This window comes from Podarcis liolepis (assembly GCF_965112155.1).
Source record: "Podarcis liolepis genome assembly, chromosome: 8".
NCBI classification, from domain to species: domain Eukaryota; kingdom Metazoa; phylum Chordata; class Lepidosauria; order Squamata; family Lacertidae; genus Podarcis; species Podarcis liolepis.
This window is the reverse complement of record NC_139560.1, coordinates 85,351,646-85,378,123: the sequence shown is the minus strand read 5'-3', so window position 1 is coordinate 85,378,123 and position 26,478 is coordinate 85,351,646. Positions and strand designations below refer to the sequence as shown.

The 26,478-nt window shown below is 43.8% G+C and overlaps 1 protein-coding gene across 2 annotated transcripts in view; it reads left to right on the top strand.

Moving 5' to 3' along the window:
• The first annotated feature begins 269 nt into the window (after positions 1–269).
• LOC310714110 (protocadherin alpha-C2-like) overlaps positions 270–26,478 on the top strand; it is a 191,442-nt gene continuing 165,233 nt past the window's right edge. The window contains exon 1 of one of the 2 annotated variants that reach the window (XM_083519131.1): positions 270–2,740. In XM_083519131.1, coding sequence (XP_083375257.1) covers positions 386–2,740 — 2,355 coding nt within the window. In that variant the 5' untranslated portion in view covers positions 270–385. Of the gene's footprint in view, positions 2,741–23,559; positions 25,702–26,478 lie in introns of those variants that run through there. The other variant, XM_083519126.1, reaches the window with a different exon arrangement.

The window sequence follows — 26,478 nt, the reverse complement described above, 5'->3', positions numbered from 1 at the left end:
ATCTTAAAAAACTGCTGCCACACAGGAGTAATTCTATATCCACATACACATAAATCTTATGTCAAATGATTACAAAGATAAATATGACTATCTTCACATACATTTAAAGAAGCATAAGAAAACTAGAAGAATACAGGACACCAGAAAACAAAAAAGCCCAACCAAATATTGCAAGAATTGCATTTTTAAATCTCTTCACAGGGTGTCACTCTTTACTGTTAAATACCTCTTGCAGACTCATAGGAGAGCTCCTCCTCCTTGCTGTCATCAGAAAATAGGCAGCACCAAAAGTGAAGGAGCACAAAGGGTAATAGCAAGCTGGATTAACCACCCCCCCTTCCAATATTGCACATAACGGAGGGGGATTCAAAGGAATATATTTGAGATGGTTGTTCCTTGGAGAGACTACTCGGTGAGGAAGCAGCTGCTGCAGTTGGTCCTTCTTCACACAGCCTGGGAGATGGGGAGTGGCCAGCTCCATTATTCTGTGCCGGAGGAATCCCAGCATGGCACCTTTGTGGGCCGCATCGCCCAGGATCTGGGACTGGAGGTGAGTGAGCTGGTGCCTCGGATGTTCAGGATAGCTTCCAAAGAGCACAAGGATTATTTAGAGGTAAATGTGCAAAATGGAATCTTGTTTGTGAATTCTAGGATGGACAGGGAGGAGCTTTGTAGCAAGAACCCTGTTTGTGCCATTCACCTGGAGGTGATTGTGGATAACCCCATGAGGATCTTCCATGTGGACGTGGAGATTGCAGACATAAACGACAATGCCCCTGTTTTCTCAGCAAGTGAGGAAAATCTGTCTATTCTAGAATCAAGACTTGCAGGATCCGTTTTCCCTCTAGAGGGAGCTTTAGATGCAGATGTTGGTACAAATGCACAGTTAACTTACCACCTCAGCCCCAGTGAACATTTCATGTTAGATTTCCGAAGGAGCAGTGAGGATAATTCCTTAGGCTTTGTAATAACAAAGCCGTTAGACAGAGAAGATATTTCTGTGCATCGCTTACTGCTCACAGCCACGGACGGTGGCCAACCTGCGCTAACAGGAACAGTTCAGCTGGTGATCACAGTGCTTGATGTGAATGATAACCCTCCTGTCTTTAACCAGTCAGTGTACAAGGTACAAATGTTAGAAAATGCTTCCAGTGGGTCATCGGTGGTTAAGCTCAGTGCCACTGATTTGGATGATGGCATTAATAGAGACATTACATACTCTATTCGTAGTGTACTCCCACCTAAATCAAGTACCATGTTTAGAATAGATCCAAATACTGGACAAATTTTACTGAATAATGAATTGGATTATGAGGACACTAATTCATATGAAATTCGAGCAGAAGCAACAGATAAAAGTGCTTACCCCTTGTCTGGACACTGCAAGGTTTTAATAGAAATTCTGGATGTGAATGATAATATTCCAGAGGTGTCAGTGACTTTCCTGTTGGTACCAGTTCCAGAGGATTCTTCACTGGGGACAGTCGTAGCCTCAATCAGTGTCTCAGACAGGGATTCTGGGGTCAATGGACAAGTGACCTGCTCTCTGTGGCCCACTGTGCTTCCTTTCAAGCTGGTATCTACCTATAAGAATTACTACTCTCTGGTGCTGGCTGAATCCCTGGACCGTGAAGAGGTGTCTGAATACAGACTGGTGGTAACAGCCCAAGACCAAGGGACTCCATCACTGTCAGCTAGCAGCAGCCTTGTAGTGCCCATTGGTGATGTGAATGACAATGCACCTGCTTTTCCTCAGCCTTCCTACACTGTCTTTGTGAAAGAGAATAATCCACCTGGTGCTCACGTCTTCACAGTGTCTGCCTTAGACCCAGACTTAGGTGAGAATGCCCTTGTCAGCTACTGGCTGGATGAGAAGCTTTGGCCATTGTCAAGCTACATCTCAGTGCACTCGGAGAGTGGAAAGGTCTATGCTTTGCAGCCCTTGGACTATGAGGAGGTGAAGCTGCTGGAGTTCCAGGTGAGAGCCAAGGATGCTGGGTTCCCCCCTTTATGTGGCAACGTCACAATACAAGTTTTTGTGGTGGATGAGAATGATAATGTGCCTGCGGTATCTAGGCCAGAAGAGGTGTCCCTTGCTCTGCTGGTAGCCCCTGTCTTGGCTGGACATGTGGTGGGCAAGGTCCATGCCCTGGATGCTGACTCAGGCTATAATGCATGGCTGCGCTATGAACTGCATGAGGCAACCAGAGGCCCCTGGCGTGTGGGGCTGTACAGTGGTGAGATTAGTACAACACGTGCCCTGGATGAGATGGAGGGCAGCAGCAGCCAGAGTGTGCTAGTGCTTGTGAAGGATCACGGCAAGCCAGCACTGTCCACTACAGCCACATTGAGTGTGTCATGTGTGGCAAGCACTCAGGTAATCCATAGAGATGCTCACCTTCCTAGAATTGGAGGGAGTCCAAAGCCATTGGTGGACAATGTCAACATCTACCTGATTGTTGCTATCTGCTCAGTATCCAGCTTGTTCCTGCTTGTGATTATAGTATACATGGCTCTGCGATGTCAGTGTCAACCCAAGGAGCCCGTGATGTATGGCCCTGGCACAGCCACACTGGTTTGTGCCAGTGAGGTGGGCAGTTGGTCCTATTCAAATCGCCACAGCCACATCCTGGCAGCTGCGAGTGGGGAGCCTGGTGCCAAAAATGATCTGATGGTTTTCAGTCCTGGTATTCCTTCCATTGTGGAGAATGGGAAGCAGCAGGATCTGCTCTGTGCAACGGTTAGTGCCCTTTCTGAACTATTTTATTATGCATATTTGTGTTATAATATTTGTGTATATAATTTTCATCTGTTTTATTTTTAAAATAAATAATTACAAGTTGCCCCCAAGACATTTTAATGGATTTTAATGATTTATAATATCTTTTGGGCTTCTCTTTTGGTCTAATAGCAATGATACAAACATTTATGCACATAGTAAGAGGTATGAAAGAAGCATAAGACTTCCTTTATGAGGTTTTCATGAAGCTGGTTTGTATCTTTTGCCCCCTTCAGATGGGACAGTATCAGACTCTTTTTCATGGCCTAACAAAATAGCAAAAATGAAAGAAAAAAAATCATTTCCTGTTGTATTGTGAAAATGACTTTTGATACTTTCTCAGTGCATGAGCCTTCTACCTGGCCAATAAAATAGTGAGGGAGAACTGAGTTTTAATTCCCCTTCTTGTTTTAACCTCTCTCCCCCTGCCAAACACACAAGGAAACCTCCTGATGTCATGAATAAGGCAATCATGTCATCCTCTTGAAAATTGATGTTGAGGATAGCTCCTTGAAAAGGTTTTTGGAAAAAGGCTTGTGAAATTGCATCTTAAGATCGGTGTCATCTTTCTGAGTATTATTTGTAAATTGATTGTAGTGTACTCTAACGTTATGCAAATATTTTGGTGTGGATTGAGAAGTAATAAATGAAAAATGGAAATAATTGTGCAACACAAATATAATATTAAACCTAGAGGGAGAGAAGTATAACTACCTCCTCTGAGACGGATACCATGCTTTATCCTCTGTCTTGGAAGGTTGTCTTTCACACACCGTATTGTGTCCAGCTGATCATGCTTTTAGTGTACTCCATATTGAGGGATGAGTGTTCTGCATGTTCTCAAAGGTATCCTTTTTATTTTTACTTTCTCCAGAAGAACCCTTGTTTCACAGGGAGGAAGGTAACTTGAAGTACATGATTTGGATGCAGAATCTGCAGACAGGGAAAGGGCAAAACTACCTTTAATCTCCCTTTTGTAAGGAACTAACTGACAATATAAAGCATGTGCCAAAAACGATCTGATGGTTTTATACATTTACAATATAAATATAATGTATAATGCTTCTTTGATTCTAGATACTGAAAAAGCTTTTGATCAGATGGACTGAACTATTCTAAAACACTTGCTCTTAAGAATGAATAGAAGTCAGTCATTTTAAAGTCATTGTCACACAGTATAGTGCGATCAATAGTGCAAGTAACATCAATGGTCATCTCTCAGAGAGCTTTCCATTCAAAGAGGCACTGCACAGGGGTACTACAGGGGTACCACAACCATAAAAGTTCTTGGCAGAGCCATCAGACAGAATTAAAATCTTTCTGCTCACACACACTGTGGCTAATTTTGCTTAATTTTTCTTAAAGCATAGATGGAATTGGAAGAAGCCAAGTCTGGCTACAAAATAGATTAAAACAAACAATGGAGTGAAGCTTAACCAAAACTGAGAATCTATTCTAAAAGATTTAATGAAATAGGATAAAAGCCTGCTTCTCTTCTCTTCTCATTTTGTAGAATGTCACAATACACATTTCAGCAAGTATTATTGTAATTTTCAATTATTCTGTTGAATTTATCTCCTAATATTTCAACTCAGGGCAGAAGCTGTTTGCCAGTTATTCACTGCAAAATCAAATGCATAGGGCTTAAAATGTGGCAATACAGGCGTAGCCAATGCAAGACTATAAACCTATGAGCAATCTCTGGAGATGCATAAAAGATGCACCTATGACCTTTTGGTAGACCAATGCAGACCACCACATCATACTACTGATTCACTTAGTGAGAGCACATTGAGAAGCTGGAAAGGAAAATTAACATATCTCTTACTCCATTCTATACAAATAATCTCTTTGTATATGGTAAAGAACTGCATACCTAAAAAAACTGGCATTAACTTCCAATAGACTTCATTGAGCATAAATAATGTATCTTATATAACCGTCTAACAGAAAAAGCAGAAGTGCCTGAAGTAATTTCAGTATCTACAAGGTAGGTATATCTTCATATCGACCTAATATATTGTATGGTGTAAATAGGGACCTTCTCTTCTCTTTTGAAAGTTTCCTAGGATCTGGGGTTGCCTTCACAAAGGGTTGCATTTATTTTTTTGTAATTTTAATAAACTGCACAACAGCAGACATGACTTACATTACTAAAAAATAAGAATAAGAACTTGATCTGGAAGAAAAGCAACTTGTAGATGCTAAGGGGGTTAGATTCCATGTTGTTTGTAGCCTTTTCTTTAAGGTGGCCTCTATGCTGATTATGTAGATGGTATTATACTATATTTCCCCAAGGCATATATAAGGTTGTCAAATGGCTGGTGGGAGAGGGGGAGAGTTGTGGGCTTAATCTAGACAAGATGGAAGTACATTTGATTGAGGGCATTTGTTTAGCCTGTTTTGGATGGAGCTGCACTCAAGCTGAAGTCTCAGGTTTCCGGTTATTGTCATGTAGGGGAAAATCTCTCAGTCACAGTATTTTAATATTCTCTCACAGTATTTTAATCTCTCACAGTATTTTAATATTCTTTTGGAAGCCGCCCAGAGTGGCTGGGGAAGCCCAGCCAGATGGGCGGGGTATAAGTAATAAATTATTATTATTATTATTATTATTATTATTATTATTATTATTATTATTATTATTATTATCATCCCCTGAGAGAAATGTGGGAGCACCATGATATATTTTCCTTTATTATGTGCAACTGTTTTGGCACAACATAACATATGCTGCTTCCAGGCAGTTTTCCCAGCTCCCCAAACTTGGTGTGAAAATCAGAAAAGTCAGCCACTGGTTGATAAAGACTCAAGCCTTATCCACACTTACCCTTTCTTCACTCTTGCCATGCACAAGTCCATGCTTAAAAACTCTGTGTCCGAGCATTTGTTTTTGCCCTGGAGCTTTCCTCATGAAAACCCACTCTTTAGTACTCAGTAGGAGCAAATGTCAATTCAGGTTTTCTGTGGATTGCCATTTGCTGTGATTGAGCTATAAAGAGCAGGGAAAGCTCTGAAGTTAAAAAAGTGGGGAACACTCAGGCAAAGAGCTTTAAAGTGTGGACTGTGCCTGGAAAGAGCAGAGGAAAAGTAGATAAACCCTCAGACACAAGCCTACTAAGCAGTTATTAATCACAGAATCTGGCTGAATTAGACAAATGGTATTCAGGGTGAATAATGGAAGAGCTGTTCCCCAATTATGTTATTCTAGGAATGTGTGCTTGAATGAAATTGGTGTGGTCAATAATGTGGTTCCTTCCCACACAAATGCTTCATGGAAACAGGTCCCACACCTCTGGTGCTAAGTATGAATGAGCCCAAGATTTTCTCTCTCCAAGTAACGCAGAGCAGAACACTGCAGACAGTTTGCAGAATATCCATCTCCGCAGTCTAGGGCAAATAAAACTAATGCCCTAAAATGGACCAAAGCAGTTCTGAAACAGCTATCCTGCCAGAGCAAACTACTACTACCCAGGGTTCAACACATGTTAATGCCATCACTGAACATGCATCAAAATACCCAAGGCCAGCAACTCTTTTAAAGGAAAGCTGGATGGCTAATAAGTTAAAATGCAGTGTAAAATTTACTTAATTGAAAGCGTTCTGTGAAATCAGAGTTATAACATACATTATAACATAATGCCTAAGGTCAGATGACAAGTACACAATCTTCTCAGTATTTAAAAGTTCAATCACACGGTGTCGCTGTTTGGTAAAAAATAGTGTCAGAGGACTGGAAAAGTCAGCTCCTCCTTCCTTTGTGCAGAGATCTGCAGCAAGTAATGAACCATCATGACTGCTCAACATAGGAACAGAAATGAACATCTAAGGTAGACACACATCAATTTCTATCTATTTGTACTCCTGGAAGAAACAAGACTGTGTATATTCCTCTGTGCTCCGGATGCATTTTTAAAAATGGATGTTTGGAAACTAGGCTCCTTGGTGAGGCTGAGGCTGTTGCAGCTGGTTCTTCTTCACACAGCCTGGGAAATGGGGAGCGGCCAGCTCCATTATTCTGTGCCGGAGGAATCTCAGCATGGCACCTTCGTGGGCCGTATTGCCCAGGATCTGGGACTGGAGATGGATGAGCTGGTGCCTCGGATGTTCAGGATGGAGTCTGCAGATCATAGGAACTATTTTGAGGTAAATGTTCAGAATGGCATTTTGTTTGTTAACTCCCGGATAGACAGGGAAGAGCTGTGTGGCAAGAGCCCTTTGTGTGCTGTTCATCTGGAGGTGATTGTGGACAAACCTTTGAGGGTCTTCCATGTAGAGGTGGAGATCAAAGATATAAATGACAATGCCCCCACTTTCTCTGTTAATCAGTTAAGTCTCCTTATATCAGAATCAACAACATATGGTTCTCGCTTTTCTCTAGAGAGTGCATCAGATGCGGATATTGGTAAAAATGCCCTTATTGCATACAGGATCAGCTCAAATGAATACTTTGCTCTGGACACTCAGGATAAGCAAGCTAAAAGCCCTCTACCAGAGCTTGTTTTAAAAAGGACTTTGGACAGAGAGGACATCTCTCTGCACCATTTACTGCTTACAGCAACAGATGGGGGTCAACCAGAACTCACAGGAACAATACAGCTAGTGATAACTGTGCTGGATGTTAATGATAACAGACCTGTCTTTAATCAGTCAGTTTATGAAGTGAGTTTACTGGAAAGTTCAGCTGTTGGGACTCTTGTTGCAAAGTTACAAGCAACAGATCTTGATGAGGGCATTAACAAGGAGCTTGCTTATCGCTTTAAAACATCTTTACCCATAACTATTCAAACAATGTTTGAGATTGATGAGAATACGGGGGAGATCAGGCTAAAAGGAAAATTAGACTTTGAAGAAGTGAATTTATATGAAATTCAAATACAAGCCATTGACAAGGGACATGCACCAATGGAAGGGAACTGTAAACTTTTGATAGAAGTTTTGGATGTGAATGACAATAGCCCTGAGATGTCACTGAAGTCACTATCTGTGCCAGTTGCAGAGGACTCCCCACCAGGGACAGTGGTGGCTCTGATTAGCATCTCAGACAAGGACTCTGGGGCTAATGGGCAAGTGAGCTGCTCTGTGACTCCCTCCCACCTACCCTTCAAGCTATTGTCCACTTTCAAGAATTACTACTCTCTGGTGGTGGCTGAGCCCCTGGACCGGGAGCAGGAAGCAGAATACAAGCTGGTAGTGACCGCCCAGGATCAAGGGACTCCATCACTATCAACCAGCAGCACCCTGGTGGTACCCATTGGTGACGTGAACGACAACGCTCCTGCTTTTCCTCAGTCTTCCTACACGGTCTTTGTGAAGGAGAACAACCCACCAGGTGCTCACATCTTCACGGTGTCTGCCTCGGACCCAGATGTGGCTGAGAACAGCCTGATCAGCTACTGGCTGGACGAGAAGCTCTGGCCCCTGTCAAGCTACATCTCGGTGCACTCAGAGAGTGGGAAGCTCTATGCTCTTCAGCCCCTGGACTATGAGGAGGTGAAGCTGCTGGAGTTCCAAGTGAGGGCCAAGGATGCTGGGCTGCCCTCCCTGTGTGGCAATGTGACGGTGCAAGTCTTTGTGGTGGATGAGAACGACAATGTGCCAGCTGTGACTGTACCAGTAGAGGAGGCTCCCACCCTGCTGGTGGTCCCCCTGACAGCTGGGCATGTGGTGGGCAAGATCCGTGCCCTGGATGCTGACTCCGGCTACAACGCATGGCTGCGCTATGAGATGCATGAGGGGTCCAGTAGGCTTTGGCGGGTGGGACTGTACAGTGGTGAGATCAGTACAACACGTGCCCTGGAGGAGGCAGAGGGCAGCAGCAGTCATAGTTTGCTGGTTGTGGTGAAGGACCATGGGAAGCCCGCTTTGTCAGCCACCGCCACGCTGAGTATTTCGTTGGTGGCCAGTGTCCAAGCCCTCCCAGCTGATGCCCGCCTTCCCAGAAGGGGAGGGAGCCCCAATCCCCTGGTGGATAACATGAACATCTACCTCATCATAGCCATCTGTGCAGTGTCCAGCTTGTTCCTGCTGGCCATCATTGCATATATGGCCCTGCGGTGCCATTGCCAGCCTAAGGAGGCCATGGTGTATGGCCCTGGAACAGCCACGCTGGTGTGTGCCAGTGAGGTGGGCAGCTGGTCCTATTCAAATCGTCACAGTCACATCTTGGGGGGCGTGACAGGAGACTCCAACGGCAAAAGCGACCTCATGGTTTTCAGCCCCAACATACCTGTTTTTGCAGAGACTGCACAGGTAGGGAATACAAAGGAGCTGGTCCCAGATTCTTCTGGACAGGTGAGTCTCTGATGTTATTAGAATTGCTTTTATGGTAGGACAGGTTTTCTGTTAATATGTCCACAATATGCATATATTGTAAATATCAGATCAGCCTGTGGAAATTTTTAAAACATTGTTTTTATCCATTATACTTTTCTATGACGTGCACCATTATCTGATGCCTTTAAAGCATAAAGATTTTAAAATATATGAAGGTAATGCACTTGATTACATAAAATAATTCTTCCTAACTACAAAACAATTAACAGTGGTCAACTGGATCTAATTGTGCTGAAGGGTGTGGGTGAAAATTAACTGGAAGGGGAACATAGACATTTCCATGGTGTGGAAGAAAAGGTGATGCAAGGCTTCTGAAAGACACATGAACACCCAAATCAACTAAATTGGTTACAACAATGGACATTATCTATGCAGAAATATCAACATTAATAAATGATTACATCGAAAAAACAAAGATCTTTAGTAAAAATATTGTTATATCCACTGTTTGTGTGGCAAGAAATTTCAGGGGTGCCAGCACATACCTTGTACTTGGTTTCCTCAGAATGAAGGTAAGTGGAGATGGTGGCATCTGTGTGATATAATGTTCTGTACGGTGGTGTCCAAATTTTTTTCAAAGAGGGCCAGATTTGTTGTAGACCTTTTTTAAGGATTGAACTTGTTGCGCTTTTTAAAGGGTTGAAGTTGCTGAGGTTTTTTTAAGGATTTTACCCCAAGAATAAGCTGCCACAGGGGCCGGATTAAACCAACTGGCAGGCTGGATTAGGCCCCCGAAATGGACTTTGAACATGCCTGGTTTCCACCTATATATGGGCTGAGCGTAACATGGAAGACTTCACAGCATTAACACTGCAACAGATCCTGCTCATCCCTTAGGTCCCGCCCACCCCGCCATAGTTTTGGATTGAGCACAGTCAGGACTTTGCATCTTCCCTGCAGATGATACTGGCCAAGGCATATTGTTTTTTTACACTCATAGAAGACATCAGCTCCAGCCAGGGAAGGAGGGGGAAAGCCTGCCTCACTTTAGCCCACTTCTGGAAGCACCTCTAGCTAGTAGTTTCTGTGGCAACCAAATGCTTGTATCTCATGTAAAGAGATACAAAACAGACTTGGCTAGAGTCATTAACTTAACAAAGAGACTGGTTTGACCTCTGTTCCAAACAGAATCCTATCTTACAGTGGTGAAACTACAGGGTTGGAAGGGACTGAAAAATGGCATGCACCCATCTTATAACACTAAAATAGAAGGAAAAGAAAAAGCAACTTGGCTTTGTATTTGACAAAAACATTCATCACGATCCTGCCTCTTCCCCATACAAAGAGTGGTGTGCAAAGGTGTTCTGAATAGCAAAGTGTCATACTCTTTCCCTGCAGTAATTGGCCTTCTGTGGCCTGTAGTTCCAGCCATTTATGATTAAATCAGGTACAACTATAGAGAACCTGACACCCATCATTAATTGCTTATCACCCAAACAAAAAAACCAATGAGCTTGATTTGGTGCATGTTTTATTTTATTTTATTTAACAGTATTTATATGCCTTTTAATCATCAAAACCTGTAAATGGGCTGCATAAAAGGTTGACAGTTTAAGAGGCTGAAAAAGATAGAGAGTTTGGAAAGAGATAACACTTCCTCACTGCACCAATGAGCACTGAAACAGGTTATTCCAACTAGCACAGGGGGATCAGTTCAAAAGGAAGAGGCAGTAGGTTGAATTCAACTAAGTCCTACTCTGTATAGACCCATTGAAATTAGTGAACCTAAGTTAGTCATGTTTTACTCTGAGTAGGACTAGCATTGAATGTGACCCATTCAATCCTGACACATTTGGAGTCTCTGAACTAATCATGATGTAGTGAAAGCAAACAGGATCAGCAAATGAAGAATTTTAATTGAGAGTTTAAAGGAAAAGTTTGAAAGGGAATCCAGGAAGACCACAATACCACAGAGAGCCACAGAACATGGCCAGTGAGCAGGGTGCTGTGCTGACATGCCATGGCTGTGCTTTGTTTTCCTGTCTGAGGATGTATAAAACTTGCAGCAAGTGCAAGCTGGTATTGCTGCTGGAAGAGAAAATGCAAGGGCTTGAGACATGCCCACCCATTCTTTGGCTCATCATGGAAAATGAATAATTTCTAGCAGGAACAAAGGAAATACTTTCAAAAGGACAAAAGGAGGGATCAATTTCTAAGGAAGATGAAGAAAACCAGATGCAGGAGGTGGGCACATGGAAGAATGTCACACAGGATCAAGATAATCAAGAAGCCTTGTGTCTTTTGAAGCTGTGAAATTAATTCCAGGAACTGCCAATGGAAATTATTTAACAAAGTTCCCCATGATATTAGATAGATAGATAATACTTTATTCGGCTATAAGCCCACCAGGCCCCATGATATTCTTGTTAGGAAACTGGTAAATGTGGTTTGATGATGTTACTGGGTGAGTTTGTAGCTGGTTGAAAAACTGTATCCCAACAGTTCTCATCAATGACTCCTTGCTAACCTGGAGACAAGTTGGGTGTCACAGGGACATCTTAGGCCCAGTGTCGCTAAATATATTTATAAATGTCTTGGGCAAAGAAGTCAAGGGAACCAAGGTGATACCAAACTGAGTGGAGTAGTTAGTACTTTAGAAGAGAGAGACTGGATCAGAGATGATCTTGATAGGGTGGAGAATTGGGCCAAAGCAAACAAAATGAGTTTCAAGAGAAATAACTGTAAAGTTCTGCATTTAGGTAGGAATAATATAGGATGGGTGCTGTTTGATCTGTGAGCAATACATGTGAAAGGATCTAAGGGTTTCAGTAGACCACAAGCTAGGCATAAGTCATAATGCAGTTAAGAAGACTGATGCACCAAAGTATACTGTCCAGATCACAAGATGTAATGACACTCTATTCTGCTTTAGTCAGATTTCATCTAGAGTTCTGTGTCCAGTTCTGGGCATTGTAATTCAAGAAGGCTATTGACTGACTAGAATGTGTTCATGGGAAGGTGACAAAGACTTGGAGACTAAGTCCTATGAGGAAAGGAGTTGGGTGTGTTTAGCCTGGAGAAAAGAAGATTTACGATAGTCATTCTGAAATATTTGAAGGAGTGACACTTTTAGAATATGGAGTAAATGTGTGGGGGTTTTTTGTTTTAGAAAGTAGGATATGAATGAAAGAGCCTATGTAGCAAGAAAAAACGTTTAGACCAAAAGTTAGGAAGAACCTCCTGATTGCATGAGCTGTTTAACAATGGAGCACACTGCCTCAATAGGTGTTAGGCTTTCATTCATTAGAGGATTTTAAATAGAAGCTAAATAGCCACCTATCGGGGTACTGTAGTGGCAGGCTCCTGCATTAGCAGGAGGGTAAACTAGATAATCGCCAATGAACTTTCTTACTCTATCATTCTATGATACTCAAACAAAATTGGTTTCAAAAGAAACATTGTGCGAAAAGTTCAACTTTTTAGTGCCTCCACCAGGTTATTTTCCTGCATAGACCTGCCTATTGTGAACAGATTCCTTCTATTATAAAGTCATCCTTTTTTTCTTATTCTAAAAGCAAGATTTCTATACAGTTATATATATATATAGAAAATCTTAAGTGGTTTACATACATAATAGTAAAAAAATGTTCATTTAAAAAATAGCAATGATACAGACTTCTTCAAGCAGTGGCCCAGATGGGTGATTATCCTTCTGCTCGCTTTCTTCTGTCTACCTTAACCTCTGCAAAATCTCTCTGAGTCACTATTATTGGACATGAAGTTTTTCATCTTTGAGAGAAATGGGGAACTGAAGAGACATTGGTTCTAGAGCAGCGTCCCAACTCATACAAAATTGCTTGTTAGCTTGGATAATATTAATAATAATAATAATAATAATAATAATAATAATAATACCCAGTCCATCTGACTGGGTTGTCCCATCCACTCTGGGTCGCTTCCAACCAATATAGAGACATAATAAAACATCAAACATTAAGAACTTCCCTCTACCGACCTCCTGTTAGAATGAGTGGACATATAAGGACTGCCCTTCTGCTTAGGTTGTGAGATTTACCATCTGCTAAGGGGTCCAGCCCACCTAGCAGTTCGAAAGCACCCCTAAGTGCAAGTAGATAAATAGGTACCGCTTTATAGCGGGAAGGTAAACGGCGTTTCCGTGTGCTGCGCTGGTGCTGGCTCGCCAGAGCAGCTTCGTCGCGCTGGCCAGGTGACCCGGAAGTGTCTCCGGACAGCGCTGGCCCCCGGCCTCTTAAGCGAGATGGGCGCACAACCCTAGAGTTGGACACGACTGGCCCTTACGGGCAGGGGTACCTTTACCTCTTTACTAAGGGGTCCAGCAGAGGAATAGCAAGGAACCCAAGGTCCAGAAACAGCATGAAGGGATTGTTCCAAGCAGCATTAATTGCCAGTCTTTGCAAATCACAAGCAGAAAACCCACCAAACTCCTCTCTTCACTTATTTGACTGACAGGCCCAAACCATAAGAATTCCTACTTAATCCTTGTATGACCAGCTATTCCCAACATGGATGGATGGACACAGATATGTGGGATGGTGGGAGCTGGGTTTACATAGCTTTTTCCAGGCTCCACCCTCAAAATGTGGCAGATTTTTATATATTGACTCCATCATGTCCTGCTCCCATTCAGGACTGAACTCAAAGGTCCCTCACAGCCTTCAGAGACAGACTGTTTCCTACTCCCACCCCTATCAGCAACAATAAGATGAACAGATTCAGCTGCTTTTCTAAGTCATTGTAAGACAACTTCCTTTGAATAAAAGAGTTCAACTTGAAATAAAGGGCACTGTATTTTTCTGTGTAGCTGTGGTATTACAGCACCTCTCCATTTATGGGTGCTTCTTCCATATTTGGTTGTATGTATGTGAAGGATGATTTGAGTTAAGAAACTCTATTGTTGGAGGATGTTAGTCAAGCGATCTCATTCAAAGTGTGTTTGTAACTTTAGTATCAAAGTGACATGTTTTCAAACAAATGGGTGGGGTGAGTGAGATGTTGGTAATACTTAATGAGATTTAGGCTGCAATCTTATGCACACTTACTTTGGAGTAAGCCCCAGTGAACAATAGGAGTGTTCATTGCATTGCACAGTATGTACTCTCCTGATTTGAAAGAGATAACCAAGCTGGATTGCTTGCGGCATACTTCCTTCTGAATTGTGGAGCCTCCTAGGTTTAGAAAGAATAAATCTGGTTTGCCTTCTTCTGTAAGGCATTCCTCTCAATGACTCCTGAATGTTGTTAACTTAGAGTGCATGGGAAGATGACATTTTATTTCCCCCCAAAAAACATTTTGTTTTAAAAATGTTTCTTAATTTTTTTTAGTTAGTGCTATCCCATTTTTTTTTTGTTTTGTTTCAACTATACAGAGGTGTACCTAGGCTCCCCTGCGCCCTTGGCAAGGAGCTGTATAGCACGCACACACCGCTGTCCCTTGTGCCCTTGGCAAGATGTCTTGGCACCTCCAAAGCCAGAAAAGACTATAGACCAGAAACTCAAAAAGTTTGCTTCCTGTCACCTTTCATGCTCCGCCAGTGACTTCCTCCATGGCCATTGGGGTTGGGTCTGCCTTCCTCCTCCTCCTCCTCCTCCTCCTCCTCCTCCTCCGTGGGTCTATCTGTCTGCCTCCCTCCATCTGCTTTCCCTCCTGGCCACTCCAAGCCAGAGGGTCCCCCTGGATGTGTGCAGGGAGCCCAACCTGGCCAACCCCTAGGTATACCCCTGCACCTATATTATGAAACAGAATTATACACTGACAGGGGGATCCTGCTAGTTCTTGAGTTTATTTTGACTGCAGCATTGGGACATGGCAACTTAAAGGGGGCAACACACACTAACGGGGGGAGGAGGCTGGATTTTATATATTCATTAGAAAATCCATCCAAATTCTTCCCCTTGTAGTGTTATAGTGGGTTTATATATGTGCACTAATGAAATTTATTTGGGATTGGCAGTGTTCACATGTCCATAGTATCCCCCAAAACATAGATGAATGCACACATGTGTATGCTAACAATTCCGTATTTTGTGAAAGTCTTAACAAAAAATCCACTCACTTTTGGATAATCACAGTTACATAGAAAGATAGCGCTTTTTTTAACTTGGCAAAATACAGTATATGATTTCTGTAAAGCAGATGGTTCTAAGAATCCTTAAACCCACCCAAGGCAATGAAATTGAAATTATAAGATGAAAGCCATATAAAATTCTGAAAAGGGAAGGTATCCTTGGTCTTTAGGGACCTACCTGTCTGAGCCATTCATGTCTGAACACTACCCACATTCAAGTAGGGCACAGTTTACTTGAATGGTGAGACACCCCATTGAATGGTGAGACACCCCATGCAGTGGCGTAGCGTGGGGGGTGCCAGGGGTGCCGGCCGCACCGGGCGCAACATCTGGGGGGGGCGCGAGTCCAGAGGGAAGGGACAAGTTCCTTCCTCCGCCGGGCTCCCCGCCGCCACCGCCAGCCTTGCGCCCTAGCGCGCGCGCCCCCCGCCGTCGCTGTGGCTGCGCTCCGCTCACTGCTCGCAGGAGGAGCAGCCGCTGCAGCAGCGCCGACGCCGCCACCGACGCCTGGCCGGGCACGGGCAGCCTCTGCACCCTGCCGCCGCCGCCATCCCCTCGGCCCAGCCACAGGCGGCGGCTGCTTCTGCCTCCATCCTCCTCCGGGCAAGCAGCGTTGTTTGCGCGGCAGCGCCAGCGGCAACTCGCAGGTTAGGGGTTGGGGGGGCGCAGATTACTTGCCTTGCCCCGGGTTAGGGGGCGCAAATTACTTGCGTTGCCCCGGGTGCTGACAAGTCACGCTACGCCGCTGACCCCATGCTCAGAAACATATGGGCATGCATAGAAATAGGAATAATGAAGTGGGGAGAAATAAGCTGCAGCCTCCTTCAATCTTCTGTCTCAAATTGCACAGCTTTCCTCTCACTTTTTGTGGTCATTAGTGTATAATTTTGTTCCTAGTTCCTTATTTGCAGTTGATTTATCAACAGTTCAGCTGAGATTTTTACCAACTAAAGTGGAAAAGCAACCCCTAGAGGGAAAGCCCTTCATTTTCAAATTGCAGTAGATGATGTATCATATTCCCATCAACACTTTTCCTTGCATTAAAATGCTAAAACCAAAACTAATTTCAAGATTTCAAAATTAAGTTGTAAACCACGTAATAAATGAATCTTGTTTGTAACTATGATTTTAAAAGTTGGAGGCTATCAAAATCATAGAACTGAAATGACAACAGTTACCAGCAAATGAAAAGATACATGCAGAATATAATAAACACATCTTTCAAGTAAAATTTTATGCTTTATTATTCATATTACTTTATTTTCATTGACTGAAAAGTGATGGCATGAAACAAGACTCCAAGAAGGCCTTCTCATATAAGGCAACTGTACTTCCCCATCTAGTCGCACGATGTCGCTCTCTGCTTAAATATCTTGCTAAGAATAAAGGGTGTACACAAGGCTCTTCCCCTTCTTTGTCATCAGATATCTTTCCGTGCTTGCAAATGGATGGATGAGCAAAATGGATACTATGGAGCTGGATTAATTTTTTTTAAAAAACTATTTTATAAAGCTGTGACATGAAGTAATATATAAAATATATGAAATATTTCTGAGATGGTTGCTCCATGGGGAGACTGTTCTTCAGTGGGGAGAAGGCAGCTGCTGCAGCTGATTTTGCTTCACACAGCCTGGATGATGGGGAGCGGCCAGCTCCATTATTCCGTGCCTGAGGAATCCCAGCATGGCACCTTTGTGGGCCGCATCGCCCAGGATCTGGGGCTGGAGGTGGAAGAGCTCATGCCTAGGATGTTCCGGATGGAGTCCCAAGGAGATGGGGACTATTTCAAGGTAAATGAGCAGAATGGGATTTTGTTTGTTAATTCTCGAATAGACAGGGAGGAGCTGTGTGGTAAAAGCCCAATATGCAGCATTCACCTGGAGGTGATTGTGGATAAACCCCTGACTGTCTTCCATGTGGAAGTGGAGATTGCAGACATAAATGACAATGCCCCTGTTTTCTCAGTCAGAGAGCAGAATTTAGCTGTCTTAGAATCGAGAGTGCAAGGTTCCCATTTCCCAATAGAAGAAGCTTCTGATGCAGACATTGGTAGCAATGGCCAGGTAAACTACAAGCTCAGCCCCAATGAATATTTTTCTGTGGAAGAGATAAAGAATTATGAGCACAGCAAGTCTTTGGTTCTGACATTAAAAAGACCACTGGATCGTGAAGTATCTGCAGAGCATCACCTGCTCCTTTCGGCATCAGATAGTGGGCAGCCAGCACTCACAGGCACAATCCTGCTGATCATCACTGTGGTCGATGTCAATGACAATGCACCTGCCTTTAACCAATCAGTTTACAAAACTGAATTATTGGAAAACTCTGCAATGGGAACATTAGTTATTAAACTGGAGGCAATCGATTTGGATGAGGGGATTAATAAAGAGATTTCCTATTCACTTAGCAACCTTGTTGCTCCAAGAATAAAGGAAATGTTTAGCATAGATCCTAATAATGGAGAACTTAGAGTAAAAGGAACTGTGGATTTTGAAGAGAGTACAACATATGATATTCAAATTGAAGCAAGAGATAAAGGTGGTTATCCTTTGTCTGGACATTGCAAAGTTATTATTAAGGTTTTGGATGTGAATGACAATAGCCCTGAGATGTCACTGAAGTCACTATCTGTGCCAGTTGCAGAGGACTCCCCACCAGGGACAGTGGTGGCTCTGATCAGCATCTCAGACAGGGACTCTGGGGCTAACGGGCAAGTGAGCTGCTCTGTGACTCCCTCCCACCTACCCTTCAAGCTATTGTCCACTTTCAAGAATTATTACTCTCTGGTGGTGGCTGAGCCCCTGGACCGGGAGCGGGAAGCAGAATACAAGCTGGTAGTGACCGCCCAGGATCAAGGGACTCCATCACTATCAACCAGCAGCACCCTGGTGGTACCCATTGGCGACGTGAACGACAACGCTCCTGCTTTTCCTCAGTCTTCCTACACGGTCTTTGTGAAGGAGAACAACCCACCAGGTGCTCACATCTTCACGGTGTCTGCCTCGGACCCAGATGTGGCTGAGAACAGCCTGATCAGCTACTGGCTGGACGAGAAGCTCTGGCCCCTGTCAAGCTACATCTCGGTGCACTCAGAGAGTGGGAAGCTCTATGCTCTTCAGCCCTTGGACTATGAGGACGTGAAGCTGCTGGAGTTCCAAGTGAGGGCCAAGGATGCTGGGCTGCCCTCCCTGTGTGGCAATGTGACGGTGCAAGTCTTTGTGGTGGATGAAAACGACAATGTGCCAGCTGTGACTGTACCAGTAGAGGAGGCTCCCACGCTGCTGGTGGTCCCCCTGACAGCTGGGCATGTGGTGGGCAAGATCCGTGCCCTGGATGCTGACTCTGGCTACAACGCATGGCTGCGCTATGAGATGCATGAGGGGTCCAGTAGGCTTTGGCGGGTGGGACTGTACAGTGGTGAGATCAGTACAACACGTGCCCTGGAGGAGGCAGAGGGCAGCAGCAGTCATAGTTTGCTGGTTGTGGTGAAGGACCATGGGAAGCCCGCTTTGTCAGCCACCGCCACGCTGAGTATTTCGTTGGTGGCCAGTGTCCAAGCCCTCCCAGCTGATGCCCGCCTTCCCAGAAGGGGAGGGAGCCCCAATCCCCTGGCGGATAACATGAACATCTACCTCATCATAGCCATCTGTGCAGTGTCCAGCTTGTTCCTGCTGGCCATCATTGCGTATATGGCCCTGCGGTGCCATTGCCAGCCTAAGGAGGCCATGGTGTATGGTCCTGGAACAGCCACGCTGGTGTGTGCCAGTGAGGTGGGCAGCTGGTCCTATTCAAATCGCCACAGTCACATCTTGGGCGTGACAGGAGACTCCAATGCCAAAAGCGACCTCATGGTTTTCAGCCCCAACATACCTGCTTATGCAGAAAATGGAAAACCGCAGGATCTGCTCTGTGCAACGGTTAGTAACCCCTCTTTTTTTCCATATAGTTTGTTCAGAACATTTGTGCAATAACAGGAATACATTGTAATCACATTTTAATGTTTCCAAGGTCCATATGAACCCCATTAAGAAGTATGCCACTGATATTCCAAATATTGGTTAAGGATTTTGTATTTGTATTTGGTCAGAAAGCAAACCTTTCAAATTATCCTTGATTTGTACCTGGTTATTTGGATGATTGTTGTTGTTGTTGTTCAGTTTTTTAGTTGTGTCCGACTCTTCGTGACCCCATGGACCAGAGCACACCAGGCACTTCTGTCTTCCACTTCCTCCCACAATTTGGTCAAACTCATGTTAGTAGCTTTGAGGACACTGTCCAACCATCTTGTCCTCTGTCATCCCCTTCTCCTTGTGCCCTCAATCTTTCCGAACACCAGGGTCTTTTCCAGGGAGTCTTCTTTTCTCATGAGGTGGCCAAAGTATTGGAGCCTCAGCTGTAATATTGCCCTTTTCAGTTGCTTTTTTTTTTTTTTTTGATGAATATCCTCTGTCAGGAGCAAGACAAAGAGATCTGTTCCTTTCTCTGCATTTGACTCGGAAGGTAACATGAGAATTCTTTTCTTAGTTCCTTAATCTAAAAAGAATATTGCAGAGTTGGGGAAAGTTAGGAAAATTGCAACCAAAATGATCAAGGGGACGGAGCAACTCCCTTATAAGGAAATGTTGCAGCATTTGGAACTTTTTAGTTCAGAGTAAAGGTGAGTAAGAGGAGATATGATAGAATATAAAATAGTGTATAACATATGCATGGCATGGAGAAAGTGGAGAGAGAAAAGTTATAGGAAGAACGGAGGACGACAGGAGGTTGGATGCAGGTGAGCTGTGCAGAGGCACACTGGCAAGCATTCTTCAAGACAAGCTAGCTCTGTAGAGGCTCCTTTTATTAGCACAATATGCAAAATCAGTCAGATACATTTTGGACTGTGACTTTTACACATTTTCCAATCCCGAGATTGAGGGGTGGTACAAAGTTATTTTGGCACCTGTTTCCACCGCGTCATTTTCCCCTTGAACAATGTATGACGAAGGAGACAAAGGTCACAAATAGGGCACGGCAGACCACTAAGAGAGCAAAGGTTAGACAGAGGGCATGATGTTCAGACAGCTGTGGCTTTGTCTGCAGATGGAAGTGTGCGCCACACCTGAAAGTCACACGGTCAGACAGCTGAGGCCTGTCTGTGGGTGGAAGTGTGCTCCACACCCGGCGGTCATTCCTTCAAAAGTTTTTCTCCCTCTCATAGCACTGGAACTGGTGGAGGTTGGAAGATTTAGGAGAGATAACAGAAAGCACTTTTTCACACAGCACATAGTCAAGCTGGGGAATCCACTCCGCCAGGAGGCAGGGATGACCATCAACCCAGGTGGCTTTAAAAGAAGACAGGGCAGATTTGAGGAGGAGAGGGCTGTTTATAATTGCTAGTCATGATGGCTATCCTGTGCCTCCAGTGTCAGAGGCTTCTGAATACCTGTTGTGGGTTTCTGGTCTTTATTTTATTTTTCATTTGTAGTTGTAGGGAGGATGCTGCTAGTACTTCCCCACCCTTGCTAAGTTCTGGATACCTGGAGTTGAGTGTTGGCATGTGCACCATTTTTTTTTAGTTTTTAGGGAACTTCTTTATTTTTAGAAATTCAAGTTTTCAAATATTCCAGATTTCCAGTCAAAAGAATTTTAATGAATATTTGTGTGTGTCCCTCCAAGCCAGAAAATGTGAGGTAATTTCTGGGCATGTAGGCAGGTATTGTTTTCCTGTGAATAGTAACTTTTAATTTTTTTTTAAATTGTGAAATACAATGTTGTAAAAAGATTTGCATAAAAGAGTAGTTAAAAAATATGTGTTGCTCCAAGTCAGGTAAGGTTGCACTTCTTTTCTCATTCTTTTTCCTGCGCCCCATAACTGGAAGGACAATTTTTATTTTTAATGTCCCCCCCCCCGTCTATTATTTGGGGTGATGAAAAATAAATAAACAATTCAAGGCAGTGCATGCTGCTGGAGGGAGGCTGCTGGAGGTAAGCGCAAGTGCTGCCAGAAAAGAAATGAAAATTGGACACAGGGGAAGGGGAAGAATTAAAGTGAAGGATTGATCCACTCACAGGAAGACCCCTGATGCAAAGCATCCGTTACCCAAAGTGCAGTGGTTCGGGGGAACTTACTCAATTATCTCTGGATTGGGGAAATCTAAATTTAGAAGGTAAAATGTGTGAGATCACAGTTCTCTGCTTGGACAACATGTGGATGGAGTTGAATTAATGAGAACACAAGCAGCTTCAAATCCAAATTATCCTCTAGTGTGGACGAGCCCAACTATAGATCTGAGATTCTGTCTGTGTACATACCATAGCTTTATATTCAAAGCCTCAAAGAATCCTGGCAACTGTAGTTTGTTAAGGGTGCTGGGACTTGTAGCTTAAAGGCATGGTGTGTATTCCATCTGACCAGAGACAAAACCACTACACCTATTAATGAAACCTACCCAACCCTGGTTTGGGAGACCAGATGAACAGACTGCCTTTATCAAGATTATCTGCAGTTACGGACAAATTAACAATCAGTGCAGGCTTTTCAGCACAGGTGTAATATGTGTTGTAATGTGTATAATATGTAACATTTTCCACTGCACTAAGCCCTATAGGTAGGTCAGGAACCACTTTGACTCTCTCTGCCCAGTATCCAATTCATGGAGCTGTTCCAGGAATCAGGACCTGCACTTTTAATTTGATCATAAGTTATCTAGAATTAGGTGTGAACAGTGAGGTCGTCAGTTTGCTAATAATACCAAATTGTTCATCAGAGGGTTAAAACAAGGAGGGATTTCACTTTTTTCTGAAAGTATTTCTTCTAACTGGGTGAATGAGAGTAAAGAGCCAAATGCAGTTCAATGTAAGCAAGTGAAAATCAATGCACATTTAGGCAACCCCTTCTCCGCGCTTATGCTCATGGGATCTAACCTGGCAGTTACAGACTAAGAACGAGACCTTGGGATGATAGCGGACAGTGTGATGAAGGTGCCAGTCCGGTGCACAGCTGCTGTGAAAAATGTGAATTGCAAGCAATTGCAAATAAAATTGCCAATATTGTCATTTGTTTATTACCTTTTAAAATATCTCACCAAGGAGTTCAAAGTGGCACACCTTGTTCTGCCCCTTTCCATATTATCCTCACAACAACACTGTGAAGTTGGTTGAGCTGAAAGTTGGCGACTGGTCCAAGGCCAGGATCGTGGCTGACTGGGGATTTGAACCTTGATCTCCCAGGTTCTTGTCTGACACTCTAACCACTGCACCACACTGGCTTTATGCCATCATCATAATCATTAGTCACTTTCCTCACAAAAGTGACTATAAGCAAAAACAAATATAAACATGAATACTGATTACAACAAACACAGCCAATAAAAAAACCCTAACCAACACATCTATACCAATAAAAGACAGGTCTTACACTAAGAGGGGAAACCCATGCACTGGAAACCCTACAAATTAAGGGCCCAAAGTCCAGATAAAAAGGAAAGTTTTTGCCTGGCACCTAAAAATAAAGAGAGCACCAGGCAAGTCTCCCTAGGGAGAACATTTCATAAATGGGGAGCCACCACAGAAAAGACCTGTTCTTGTGTTGCTACACTTCAGACCTCCTGCACATGAAGAAGGGCCTCAGAGGATGATCACAGGGTTTGGATCAGTTCATGTGGAGACTGATGGTCCTTGAGGTATTGGGGTGCTGAGCCACCTAAGATTTTATAGATCAAAACCAGCATTTTGCATTGAGCCTGGAAACTAATTAGTAGTGGGTACAGTCGTGCTGGAATTGGTGTTATATATTTAGATGCCCAGGTGAATAATCTGGGAAGATAAACACTGTGTAAACTATTAACAAACTAATGAGGTTGATTAAAAATTATTTTAAAATTAAACTATCAGAAGAATCTGTGAACCAGGAAAAACAATTTTGGAAGCCCTGCTAAACCACTGTGCTTGTGAATTCAGACACATGGTGTCACTCTTGCCTACAAAATCTCTTCAGGAAACCTAAGGAGATTTGCTGCCCTGCCCTCAGATAGAAAGCAAATCATTTGATGCAAGAATCCGGAGGAAAACCCCAGATACCATCAAAATATAACAGAACAAAGCAGATTCCACCATTTCAAGAGCAATTTCCATTAACCAAAGGATGAATTCATAGCATCAGGAAACCATTCTGGCCATCATTCTAAGAAACCACAGCTCAATGGAGGCAGAGAGAAGGCAGCTGCTGCAGCTGATGGTGCTTCACACAGCCTGGATGGTGGGGAGCGGCCAGCTCCATTATTCTGTGCTGGAGGAATCCCAGCATGGCACCTTTGTGGGCCGCATTGCCCAGGATCTGGGGCTGGAGGTGGAGGAGCTGGTGCCTCGGATGTTCCGGATGGTTTCCAAAGGACAGGAGGACTATTTTGAGGTAAATGTACAGAATGGTGTTTTGTTTGTGAATTCCCGAATTGACAGGGAGCAGCTGTGTGCTCAGAGTCCCATTTGCATCATTCATCTAGAGATGATTGTGGACAAGCCTCTCAGGATCTTCCATGCAGAGGTGGAGATCAGGGACATAAATGACAATGCCCCCATTTTCCCAGTAAATGAACATCAACTATTTATTTTGGAATCTAGGCTGCTGGGCTCCTATTTTCCACTAGAGGGAGCTTCAGATGCTGATATTGGTTCAAATGGTCTGCTTACCTACATCCTTAGTCCAAATGATCATTTTCAGCTACGTGAAGAAAAGCATGGAGATCTCAGTAAATCTTTAGCACTCGTGCTATACAATGCCCTGGATCGAGAAAAAATCTCTGTACATCATTTATTACTTACTGCCACTGATGGGGGACAACCAGAGCTAACTGGTTCAGTGCAGCTGAAAATAACTGTACTAGATGTAAATGATAATGTACCAATGTTTAACCAGTCTGTGTATGAGGTGCATCTGCTGGAAAACATCACAGAGGGAACATCAGTCATTACTTTGACTGCTTATGACTTGGATGAAGGAACAAATAAAGAAATACTGTATTCGTTTAGCAATATGATGCCTCCCCATTTAAGGCAGATTTTTTCCATAGATTCCAACACAGGTGAAATCAAAACCAAAGGAAAAATAGACTTTGAAGATATTAACTTATTTGAATTGCAAGTGGAAGCTGCTGATCAAGGGTCCTACTCTTTGGTCGGACACTGCAAAGTTCTGATCCAGGTTTTGGATGTGAATGACAATGCTCCAGAACTGTCTGTGACATCCATGTCTGTGCCAGTGCCAGAGGACTCCCCACTGGGGACAGTGGTGGCCCTGATGAGTATATCAGACAGTGATGCAGGCATCAATGCGCAAGTTAGTTGCTCCCTGTGGCCACATGGACTTCCCTTCAGGCTGATATCCACCTTTAAGAATTACTACTCACTGGTGCTGGCTGAATCCCTGGACCGCGAGGAGGTGGCTGAATACAGGCTGGTGGTAACAGCCCAAGACCAAGGGACTCCATCACTGTCAGCTAGCAGCAGCCTTGTAGTGCCCATCGGTGATGTGAATGACAATGCACCTGCTTTTCCTCAGCCCTCCTACACGGTCTTTGTGAAGGAGAACAACCCACCAGGTGCTCACATCTTCACGGTGTCTGCCTCAGACTCAGATGTGGCTGAAAACGCCCTGGTTAGCTACTGGCTTGATGACAAGCTCTGGCCCCTGTCGAGTTACATCTCTGTGCACTCAGAAAGTGGGAAGCTCTATGCTTTACAGCCCTTGGACTATGAAGAGGTGAAGCTGCTGGAGTTCCAAGTGAGGGCCAAGGATGCTGGGCTGCCCTCCCTGTGTGGCAATGTGACGGTGCAAGTCTTTGTGGTGGATGAGAATGATAATGCACCTGAAGTTTCCAAGGCAGCAGAGGCCCCCATCCTGCTGGTACTTCCTGTTACTGCAGGACACATGGTGGGCAAGATCCATGCCCTGGATGCTGACTCAGGCTACAATGCCTGGTTGCACTATGAGCTGCATGAAGGAAGTAGTAGCTCCTGGCGTGTGGGGCTGTACAGTGGTGAGATTAGTACTACACATGCGCTGGATGAGACAGAGGGGGTAGGCAATAGCATGATTCTGTTGGTGCTGGTGAAGGATCATGGCAAGCCTGTACGATCAACCACAGCTACGTTGAGCATTTCCCTGGTGGCAAGCACCCAGGCTGCTCAAGCTGATGCCCACCTCTCCAGAATGGGAGGGAGCCTAAAGCCTCTGGTGGACACTACAAACATTTACCTGATCATTGCCATCTGCTCAGTGTCCAGCTTGTTCCTGCTTGCCATCGTTGTGTATGTGGCTCTGCGATGCCAGTCTCAGCTGGAGGACGGTGCCAGGTATGGTCCTGGCACAGCCACACTCGTGTGCGCCAGTGAAGTGGGTAGCTGGTCATATTCACAACGTCATAGTCGCAACCTGGGATGTGTGGCTGGGGAAGCTGGTATCAAGAATGACCTCATGGTTTTCAGTCCCAATATTCCTGTCTTTGCTGTGAACACAGGAGTAGGAAATGCAAAGGAGCTTGTTCCAAATTTATCTGGAGAGGTGAGTCACATGGAAGCCTTAAGAATCTTTGTAACTGATGCTCTTGTATTCCTTTCTCGTTTGAATGCATGGCATTATACTACAGGACACCATATACAGAGACAATAGGGCTTGATTGCTCTGTGCACTTCTATATATTTATCTGTTCTCTTTCTTAATTGAATTTCTTGCCTATCCTTCCACCCAGGCTCAAGACAGGTACAATTTTGCTTACAAAAAATGTATAAAAGTATAAAACGTATAAAAAGTATAAAATTAATTTCATACTTACAATATTTCTAAGAATATTACAGTAGGAGGTGTGGAGAAGGAATTCACTCTTCCCTTATTTTGAGAAGTGAAGGGATCTGTCTAGTTGATGTCCTTAGCTGTTTGAAGCTTTCCCTGAGGAGAAATTATTTTGGATATGTGGATATATTTATTTGGCTTAAGTCTCTTTAATTGTGATGTAGCTTTGCAGGAAAGGGTGTAGGAAGCTTGGTTAGATGCCTGTGTCCTGTGATGTACCCTAGTCTCTAAGCAGCTCTGACATGCCTGTGTTTCAATGCATTGGTTCCTTTCAAATCGCTATCACTGTGGAAATCCCTGACGTTTCTATGAACTCAAGATTTCAAGGGATATCCTGCATTAAGAATTAGTCATTACCGACACTTTTTAAAATTAAAAACTATTTGGCGGGACATACTATTGGGTAGGATCATGATGATGACATAGCAGCCACAATCTTAGAAGTGGTTTCAGATGTCCATTCAACCACAAATTGCACAAGGTAGGCTG